The sequence below is a fragment of the Haliotis rufescens genome, unplaced genomic scaffold, assembly GCF_023055435.1.
Source record: "Haliotis rufescens isolate VD_foot unplaced genomic scaffold, xgHalRufe1.0.p SCAF_2, whole genome shotgun sequence".
NCBI lineage: Eukaryota > Metazoa > Mollusca > Gastropoda > Lepetellida > Haliotidae > Haliotis > Haliotis rufescens.
The window spans coordinates 34,508,269-34,519,489 of NW_025963890.1; the positions used below are offsets into that span (position 1 = coordinate 34,508,269).

General features: G+C 37.8%; 1 protein-coding gene across 1 annotated transcript; it reads left to right on the top strand.

Moving 5' to 3' along the window:
- The first annotated feature begins 437 nt into the window (after positions 1-437).
- On the top strand, positions 438-4,381 carry LOC124111898 (scavenger receptor class F member 1-like). The gene is made up of 5 exons (XM_046471793.2): positions 438-709; positions 1,637-1,712; positions 1,982-2,024; positions 2,258-3,007; positions 3,278-4,381. The coding sequence occupies exons 2-5, from the start codon at positions 1,671-1,673 to the stop codon at positions 3,550-3,552; spliced, it is 1,110 nt and encodes a 369-aa protein (XP_046327749.1). The 5' UTR covers positions 438-709; positions 1,637-1,670; the 3' UTR covers positions 3,553-4,381.
- The last annotated feature ends 6,840 nt before the right edge of the window (positions 4,382-11,221 follow it).

Below are 11,221 nucleotides of genomic sequence, written 5' to 3' on the forward strand. Positions count from 1 at the left end.
TTGTTTGTTAATATGCCGTGTTTTAACTGAAATACTGTTAAAAGGCGTTAAACCTCACTCACTCACTCCCTCCCTTGGCGGACGGTAACTTACTATTGAGTCCTAGTGTTTAAAAAGGTGGCTATGCTCTCAGTATAACACACTATTATATGACGCTATTTCGCGATAGGTTTGATAAACATTTACTGTATTTGTATAATTAACCACATACATACAAAACACGAACGAAGCTCTTGTAATACAACACATACTTGGCCATGATATACGAACATATACTTACAAACTGCTTTTAAAGTGGGTCACATGGTTTATGCATATTTTTCTAAAGGCATAAAGAGACAACCCTGTCTTGCCGGAATTGCTTGTGTTATATCAGTAACAGAAGGGTGCATTTTATTATTTTCGATTTGCAACCACGATCTCCTTTTCAAAGTATCTATGTAATGCTATATATATACCAAGGTCAGGTTGACAAGTTGAAGAACGAGGTGAACTAGTCTGACGTAGATCTAAACGATTGAACTTTGCCCAATGTTTTCGACGGCGGTAATACCCAAACTCTGATGTAATGATCCATATATACACACAAGTAATGTGTACGTAGAGTCCGCTCATCGTCGTCAGGGTCTTACTCAACCGCTGTTGGTGATTGTCTTGGTATCAAGTTTCTTTACCCTCTGAGTCTGCTGTCGTTGTCAGAGCGTTCATTGTAAGTATTATCAATCTCTTATTATTTTAGCTGTATGCTTGTTTCATTAAGTAAATGTTTTACATGGGTTCCAGTAATCTTTTATATCTACCACTACCCTACTAAAGTCCAACTGATGAGACAACGTGGCCACTGCATAGGCCTTTCAAACCTGAGACTCATGGAAATTCGCAGCCCAAGCAAATGTTTTTACAAATCCAAAACCTACAATCGTGCGATGTACATCAACGTAGCAGGTGACTACTCACAGATACTGAGTCCATCTATTCTGAAACACTTACTTTGCAACAATGTGTATTGTTAGCGTTGACTTTCTGCGAACCCAGCAATCTGCATAAACCAAATACTTTTGCCAGATTTCAGGATACATTTCCTAACTTTGTTCTATTTTATCTGAGTTTTCGGTTTTCCCTAGAAACTGATTTAAACCTTTTTTAACCAGGTATTTCATAAGTCACAAACTTAGTATTAGGTAAATCATGTTAATCATATCAGGTAAAACATGCAGTGGTCTTTTATTGAGGATCGTGCAGCACTATCTTGCACTATCGACAACAGCAGTCTATCAATAATGAAACTTAAACCTCCACGATAGGTTGAACCCATGGTTCTGTAGTTCTCCTTACTAAAACAGAAACCTGTGATCGTGAGCTCGAACCCATGATTCGCACTGATTTCTTAGTTGAAAGAACCATATCAGTACTCGATTATACACCAAAGTTGGAAATGTCTAAAACCTCTATCACGTCAAGCTGACTGAAAAACTGTCTAAGAGCGGTCTTAAACAAAACTCATTCACACACTTCTATTGATTTATCTGAAACTAAAAGGCTTAAGTTTGTGTCAGTCAGACATTATATCTATCACCTAATATGCAAAAATGTCCACCTGAATCGGGGACTGGAATATGCATTGTTGATGTTCCAGAAACAAAGGTACAGGGAAATCGAAATGAGAAGTCATGATCACGACACAGAGTCTCCATACGCCCGTTAATCATATGGTAAGCATATCTTGACATCTGTTTATAAGAACTTAACATAAAATAAAACGATTTGAGGGACACATGTCTCATTAAATTGTTGCGTTCCATTATTTTGAATTCCTTACAAAATCTACTGATGAAACGATTGATTTATCATATTCCTTACAGGCTTTCCAATGAATCACGTGATTTAGCATGTACATTGCGTGCTTACCTAACACTTGAATTCATCGATATCTAATCCTGTAAAACATTGAGAATGAATGTGCCATATTTTTGTCTTCTAGACTTTGGCGCTGTTCTCAGTCTTGGTAATAGCAGCACACGCAGGTAAATATATTATTCAACATTTTGTCCTACTGTTGTTACTTGATAAAGTAGTGAATAAAATCAATTATTATGGTATTAATATAAACTGAAAAAGTTAGGGATCATGAATAAAAATAATTTGTAGTGAAGAGTGAGCACTCAATTTTATAAAAAAATATCACCCAAAATATTCATGATCCTTTTTTTGTATTAAGTATAGTTCAAGATAAATGTGTTCAATCTTACCATTACAGGCGTTACCAGCGTACAGAGTCTCCGCTGTGTTAGATGGGATGGTGGTCAGTGTGTGGAGTGTTACTATGGGAGGTATGGGCGTCAGTGTGAGAGGACATGTACCAACTGCTGGACCACTGGGTGTTATAAGGATACGGGGATCTGTGAACAGTGTGTGCCGGGTAAACACGGAAGACACTGTAGCACTAGATGTCCTGACAACTGTAGACCGGGTAGGGACGGGACTGTGAACTGTGATCGTTATAGTGGGAGATGCCAGGAGGGGTGTAGGGTAGGTTGGTGGGGAGACACGTGTAATGATCAATGTAATAGTAACTGTGAGGGTGGAGCATGCCATCAAACATCAGGTCATTGTATCGGTGACTGTAGGGCGGGATGGCATGGCCAAAGCTGTCATAAAAGATGTTCTGTTGGTTGTGTAAGTGACACATGCGCATGTATAACAGGGAAATGTCAGGACGGGTGCAAGCCTGGGTATTTTGGTGAAACGTGTGAAGAAGAATGTGATGCCAACTGTATGGATGGTGAGTGTGATATGAATGGGAGGTGCGGAGCTTGTGAAGACGGGTTTAGAGGCAACACTTGTCATGAAACATGCCCGATAAACTGCTTGATATGTGAACAAGACACGGGAAGCTGTACAAAATGTAAAATGAGATGGACTGGAATTTCCTGTACTGACAGAACAACATCAGAGACTGGCCAAAATCCCCTGATTAAATCACAAAATTCTCAAGATTCACCCATAGGTATGTGCATGTACAAATCATTAATATAAATGTTACAACTTAACCTTATTTATTTGCAACAGCTAGTTATTAACAATTTATTGCAAACCATATCTTATTCAATAATCTTTTACCCAATCCTATGGAGCAATTATATGTATGTGTTAGGAAAAAGCACAGATAACGTGAAGGAATCCTGTCAAATAACGACATTTGCCGTTTGCTGAAATGACAAGTGCATCTGTTATTTATGTATACATGGTACCTTATGTCCCCCTACCCTTGTTTCAGGTGTCGGATGCGAGACAAGCTGCGGTGACGCATTGCTACTCATGGTTTCTGTTATGGTTACTTTATTGACAAACATTGATGTTTCATATAACATTGGTATAGTAGCCAACATATTTATAGCTTATTTTCTTGCAATACAGAAGCTTTTACAATCGAATTATGACGCATGTCTAAAGAGAGCATATCATGGTTATACACTGGTTATACACATATTTGTAAATTGGCGGTTCCAAAGGCCGTCAATATCAAGTGTACATCCAGCACAGACCAGATAAATATTGTCAACGAATATTATCAATGCTCTCATGTTTAAATTTTGCTGTAACAATTGATATCATATGATGTAATGTCTGAGTGTGTCTGATTAGATAGGCTATTAAGACAGCTTTATAGCTGCAGTGTACATGACTGTCTATGCGTGCATATGATCACCATGTCACTTGCCGCATGTTTTGTTCTGAAATGTTTTACTGTGTCAACTCTACGATACCCATCTGTGATATTTGTGATGAATGTTGTTTTCTACAATTTATAGTTTAAAGGTAGTCGTAATGTAATGTCTACTTTGATCTCATTTACACAACCATGTATGTTTTTGTGTAAGAGAAATAACAAAATGCTCAAAGCCTTATCACCGCAATGTAAAATACAAGCAACGTTTAATATTGGGATAGCAAGTCAAGTGTGTAGGATTTCATTACTCTGAAAATAAAGATATAATTTTAAAAACACCTGGTTGAAGTCACTATTAGCTCGTAATTTCACCACCTTGAAAAGCAAGATGATTTCTGTCATTTTGTTGAATGTTGTCCAATGTGTAATCCGATTCTCAGACTGGGTGCTTTTATCTGTTTACTGGAGTGTGTAAAATTATACTCCAAGCCAGAATGTTTTCATATTCATGTTTTGCATGTTTTGCTTGTGGCAGTTTGAAATCTAACAAAACATAATGTTTGTTCAGAAAATGGGGATTTTATACCGCTTGAATCAATCCAATATCAAATGACCGAGATAAGGAAAACATGCTGTTGTGCTTCAGTGCATTTCTGGGGACACTTTGTTGTGTAAACATTGTGTAATATGAATGAATATATATAATATTTACTGTGTTTATTTTTTCAAATATTCCTTCATACTTATATGATGCTATACACAGTGTATGAATACTCGAACTAATGCGCATGGAAGCTGTCACACCTGGTACCAACGATTTGAATGACACTTAGTCTATATACCTATATCGTGCAACTCTAGGATCCTGACATACCTCAGATCATCATGAAAGGCAAACACCTCTGTTCAGTCATGTCCTTGTTGTGATCATTTTGACCCTGAAAATTTGTCACTGACACTATAACACATTATACCTCTTCATGTTGCACCTCTTTGTCTGCTAATATTTCTTTTTATGGCCAAAAATATCCATATTGCGTTTCTGTTTTTGAAGAGTATATATGAATGGACCACTGAAATCAGTGATGACACCAGGTGTTCGCAAAAAGGGTAAGCATGCCCTGCCCTACCGGTAGCAAGCGCCAGTAATAAAATTTGCATAAAAAGTGTCTTCTGCCATGCGACGTCAGTCTGTAAACAAACCTGACAATCAAGTGATCGATGAACCAAAACATCCAGAAACACGAGAGTACCATACTGATTTTGTTGAAACTAATAAAAACGATATGTGAATTATTAATTACGTCAGCTGTGTACAAGTGCAGACATTTTGCTGCTTATAAGTAAAGAAAAACGTTAAGAAATATGTTCGTTTTGCAACACAGTGAGCGCAGTTTTAAAGTCTCATTAAAACACTCCTCACGGCAAAGATATGTAACTTCATAGTATTTGTGCCGTCTAAGACATTTTCATTAGGCAACCAGCAAGTCCGCGTTAGGTAACCCATACCCTGAGGAGTTACCAATCCCTTTAAATGAGGTTTCAGGTTTTGAACAGGGAAAATTCGGGGACCTGAAAGCCAACTGTCTGTCTTGTCCTGAATCTGTTCAATGAAAGTTGACCTGGACTCGGTATCACCTGTTTGGTCGGACAGGAAAGCTTTTGTCAGGCGATCATCTTGTAGTCGGACACCTCTCAGTGTGCAGTTACATATGCAGCTTATTGCCGTCCCTCCAAGGCGGGATGCATCGTGTTTTATTAAGATCACGTGAACCAATCAGATCTCATCATTCTGAGGTATGATAATTACGTATACACGTAATACATAAAGTATATACATAAATATACATAGATACGTGTATATGGACAAAGTAAATATATGTCGAACATGACATGAATTGATTGACGGTGATTGATAAACATAACATTTAATAATATGCATGGGACAATTTGCATATGATTGAATTAGTTTTGAATTTCGCATACACTACTTTAACCCACCCTGTCTAATTACACTACCAGAGTAAGTATTCACACACACAATACAGTGTACGTCAGTCATGATACATATTCCAACGTGCAAGATCATAACATAGTTCAACATGATTGACATAATCTATTCACAACAGTATTACAAAGAAAATATTGAAATGTACCCACAGGTATGACATGTTCAAATAACCAAACTAATTGCATATATTTAAGATTTAAAACAGTAACACATTGTAGACATTTGCTTACCTGAGATAATAAATATTCAACCACAGAGCGCAGATGATCGAGATTTCTGGTTAAAATTCGTAGGAAGTTTTTATTGTGAAGTTTAGTTAATTCAACTCAACAGAATTGTATAAATCGCGTTTCATCCGTCTTAGATATTGGAACGTTGTCTGTTTCTCATCTCCCGCCCCTATAAATTCACCTGAAGCTCTTTCAATTTCTAAATATATACCACATGGTATTTGTATGACGCTATTTAAAAATATAGCCATCAATTTTCACAATTGAAATTAATTTTGAAAATCACTATCGAATGTATAGAATGAAACTCCGAAAATCTTTTAAAGGAACATGGGAATAAAACTGAATAGTAATTGACAAAACTATATAGAACTTGATCATGAATCCAATTTTGAATTAATATTGTATTCTTTTAAAATTCACTTGATAGTAGGTCGTTTTAAAATTAATTCTGCGCACAGCCACCACTTGCAGCTTGGGTTGAGTGAGTTGATCAATTCTAGGTCCGGGCACTGGCATACATGCAACAGGAAGAAGATCAAATTCAGTTAAGACCGGACACTGTTTAAATACGCACGTGCCCATCGTTGCTTTCTTGAATTCCGAAGCACGCCGTGGGGAGTCACGAATATAGTTGGTCCAAAATACCATATTCTTGGATGAAGCGGTCAGACTCGGTGACTTGGGTTATTACGTGTCATCGCACCCCGACGACGATGGTCCTTTCTCCTAATGTCAACCTCTGGTTTGCCTGGCCCAGATTCGATTATTTGCAAAATGAATGAAAATAAATGAAATATTGTTAAACTATATTAACTCAGTCGCTCACTTTGTAAAAGCATAATTTATGACTTATTGTTTATAAATGAGTATTTTGAAGACTTTGCTCAAATAGATTGCCATAGGACTAGTGACATCACAGGAAAACCTTTCTACAGTCTAAATTGAAAGTTCTTTTATGCAATGGTAGCATGTATATCAACTATGTTGTATATGTGTGAAGTACGGGGAAATATCTGGTGCCAGACCGCATATTTTTTAGAAACTTGGTGAAAATGAATGGGGTAACAACTGTGTGATGGTGTTTGTGATATGACTGGAAGGTGCCTCTAAGCTTTATAGACGGGCAACACTTGTTACAAAAAGCTCAATTAATAGCTTGTATATATTTGTATATATGTTTAATCACTAATTTCATACCTATGGATGAGTCTTGAAGTTGTTTCTAGTGGTGGTCTTTTCAGTACAAAGAAATCCAGCCCATCTCATTGTAGTCCAGCTCCCGTGCCATATTCATACAGCAAACAGTTAATCGGCAGGTTTCATGACAAGTCTTGCCTCTAAAACCCGTCCACACAACCTTTAACTTTATAACCATGGGAAGCAACTCTGCAAAGCTAATCGCCTTAAACGACTAAGACGCCCGTGCCCCCTACACATTAAAACCTTATACACATACAGTACGTCCGTGTGGGAACAGTGAGTGCTTATTAAGCGCAAATCCTCATTCTTATAGTTTAAACAGATACCGTTTTTGCCAGGAGAACATAGGGCTAAACATAGTGTATTGTCTCGGCTACAAATGTACTATATTTGATAGTGCGGCAAGATCCACACAAAACACCACGACATGTTTAACCCGGGTAACATGATGAACCTAATTGTTAGACTGTGACCCTGTTAAAAACCTGCTTAAAGAGCTTTTATTAGGTCAGTTTTTACAAGCTCAGTGAGGTAGCGCTAAATTTCATTGAAAACAATATATAGTATGTTCAGAATAGATAGAACATAATCTTCAGTCTCCCTAAGAAAGAATGGTAAATGGACATAAATAATGTCCCATGGTTGACAGTGTTTTGTCGGAGGGAACAATATACACACGGACACATGCTGGGCCACACGCTATTGTGATACAATAGCAGCACGTTTAAACACTATGCTTCAAAAATAGGTTGACAAAGATTGAGGTATTAAGAAACAAACCCTATCTTGCTTGAATTCCAGAAATAAAGATACAGGGTAATAGAAATGAGAAGCCATATGGTAGTTAATTATGTTGTAAGCGTAATTTCATCTCTGGTCACTAAGCTGTTAACGTTTTTATGTTCGATTTGAGCCACACATGTCGAGTTAAATTATTGCGTTCCATCATTATCATTCCTTACACGAATGTTTTTGTTGTTGAAACTTTAATTTTGTGGTTGATTTTGGTTCTACCATTGCAGGTGCTTCCAAGATACACAGTCCCCACTGTGCTGAGTGTGTAGAATGTTACTCCTTGCCGTTTGTTATTCTCATGAAAATGATTCGTTATAAACTGCAAATTTCTAATTTAACTCGAGAATCGCGACTGTCGGTTTCGCAAAGCTCCATTTTTGTTACATGACCAGCGTATATTCTTTCTCTTCCAACAGCGGTCTCGGAGTTATCAAGAATATGTTTTGTTAAAATTGATTTTGTATATATTCATAATTATCCAAATGTATGATAAAGAATGTCAATGACCTCAAATATTTTTTTATTACTTTTGGTTATATTTTGTAAGATTTTGCAAACTCGGAACTACTTTTTGAGTCGCAATTCCAAGGGTTGGTGAACAATGCGTTTTAGGTAGGGAGAATTTACGTTTCAACGTTTGTATTTGCATTGAAAAATAATTCAGGAAGACAACTAAACATAAAGTACATAATAAATAGGATATTCCATGTGTCTCGTGACACATTGTTACCCTCATCGACTGAGGGTTTGTATTTTTTCGAGTGATGTGATTTACTTTCAACAGTTAGTAAATAACAATTTATAGCTAAAATATATTTTTTCGATAATGACTGTTAGGGCAGTTAGATCTATTTGCGGGGAAAACAGTGATAACGTGAAGGAATGCTTTAATATTTATACGCAGCATTTACTGAAATGCATCTAATGTTTAGATATATTGCTTTGTGTATTGGTACCTTATGTATCCCCTTCATTATTTCAGGTGTTGGGTGCAGATTTCTGTACTGATTACTGTATCCACAAACATTGATTGTATTGATGTCGTAACTAGGTCATTTATCGCATCTGTTCTTGTAATACAGAAGGCGGTCAGCATCGGAATTACAACATATCTCTAAAGATTGCTTATCATGGTTATACACTGGTTCCTATATTTGTAAACTGGCGGTTCCAAAGGCCATCAATATCAAGTGTAAATCCAGCACAGACCAGTTACCTATTTTCAAGAACCGTAGCTAACTCAATGGTCTCTAGTTCAAATTGTGCTGTAAATATTGGAGGACAGTTGATATCCGTTCATCTAATGTTAGAGTCACTATTAGCTCGTTGCTCCACCAGCTTGAAAAGCAAGATGATTTCTGCCATTTTGTTGAATGTTGTCCAATGTGGAATCCACCCATCTCAGACTTGGCACACCAATACACACGGGAAAGTACCCACATTAATATCATTAGGTATTATTGGTTACTGGTTTAAATCTAACCCGGTGTTTGATGTGCAGTGAACATATGTGTTCAGTAATCGTTTAAGTGTCTTTACAATAACATTTTTATGTTTAGGATTTGGCAATTTGGAATACAACACAACAGAAAGTGTGTTCAGAGAATGGCGATTATATATCTCTTAAATCAATCCTTTATCAAATGGGGGCGGTTGGGTAGCCTAGTGGTTAAAGCGTTCGCTCGTCACGCCGATGACCCGTGTTCGATTCCCGACATGGGTACAATGTGTTAAGCCCATTTCTGGTGTCCCCCGCCGTGATGTTGCTGGAATATTGCTAAAAGCGGCGTAAAACCAAACTGACCCAGCCACCTTTACCACATGACCTGGACAAGGAACACCCACCTTTACCACATGACCTGGACAAGGAACACCTGCCTTTACCACATGACCTGGACAAGGAACACCCACCTTTACCACGTGACCTGGACAAGGAACACCTGCCTTTGTACACGCTTCAGTGCATTTCAGGGGACAGCGTTGTGTAAACATTTTGTAATATGAATGCATATCTATTCTATGTACTGTCTGAATGTTTTCAAATATTCCTCCCAAGTGGTTAGGATGTGATATGATTGAATACCCTGAATACTCGCACTCGTGTACATATATTTTAAGTGTGCATATAAGTTGATACAGTCATTTATATCGTAAAACCATTTGATCCTGGCACAACTTAGATCTTCTTTATAGGCCAATTGGTCGGTACAGTCTTATCAACCGGATGAATTTATAGTGATAGGATAGGATAAATAATACATATTATAAACACTCCTTTCGGAAAAGAAAATTTGACATATAAATTAATAACAATTGAGTCGTCTGTGACATTTTTATTGAGCACCCATGGGGGCTTTGATTCACGGAAGGACTTTGACATATAGTAATGCTTACCCGGGGAATTACCAAACCCTTTAAGATGCGATTGCAGGTCCTTGATAAAGATCTGAACAAGGTGAATTCGGGGAACTGAAAGCCAGATCCTTCTCCAATGCAGGTTGACCTGCACTCGGTACCACCCTGGTGGTCGGACAGGAAAACTTATATCAGGCGACATCACTGCAGTGGCATTTGCAGTTTATTGTTGTGTCAGTGTCAGACAACGACGATACACCAGTTACCCTCTGTGTGAAGTGATCCTCAAATTGCGGGGTTGCTTGGGCTGGATGTCAGTGGCGAGAAGTTCATGTATAAATCCTCTGTCAGTAACTGGTGCTGCCGCAGACTGTCTATCTGCTTGAGAAATATCCTGGCGTGGCCTGTACCAGGAAGTTTAGGTACCAAGTTCTCTACATATACAATACTGGCAGGCTGTGGTTGAGGTGGCACACTGTTGATCTCGACTGACAGATCACTATCTGTGTTGATACCAGATGTATAATGGTCGTTAGATCATCGAATGGTTCGACAAAGTCGCTGGTGTTGTTGCCCGATCATGTTGTTACGTCGGGTGACTCGTCAGGGTCTTGCTGCTTGTGTTGTAATTAGTGGGTTGGTGTAGGCCGATTTTGGTTCCCCGCCATTTTTGAACCAGAGAGATGGGGAATCAACTCATTAAGTAAAGGGAACCACTGTACACGATCAGTTTTTGTCCACTTTTTTATGTTAACAAAAGTATAAGCAATAAAGATGTTGACTGCATATCTGTTCTCCGTGTAATAAAAATTACATATACACAGCTGAAACACTCCCATTTACACAAATAACATAATGACAACACAGCCATTTACCCAATTACACAATAACATAAATAAAAACCCAGCATCAAAATTTAAATGGTTCTTAACATTATTTGCTCATACTTGCATCATA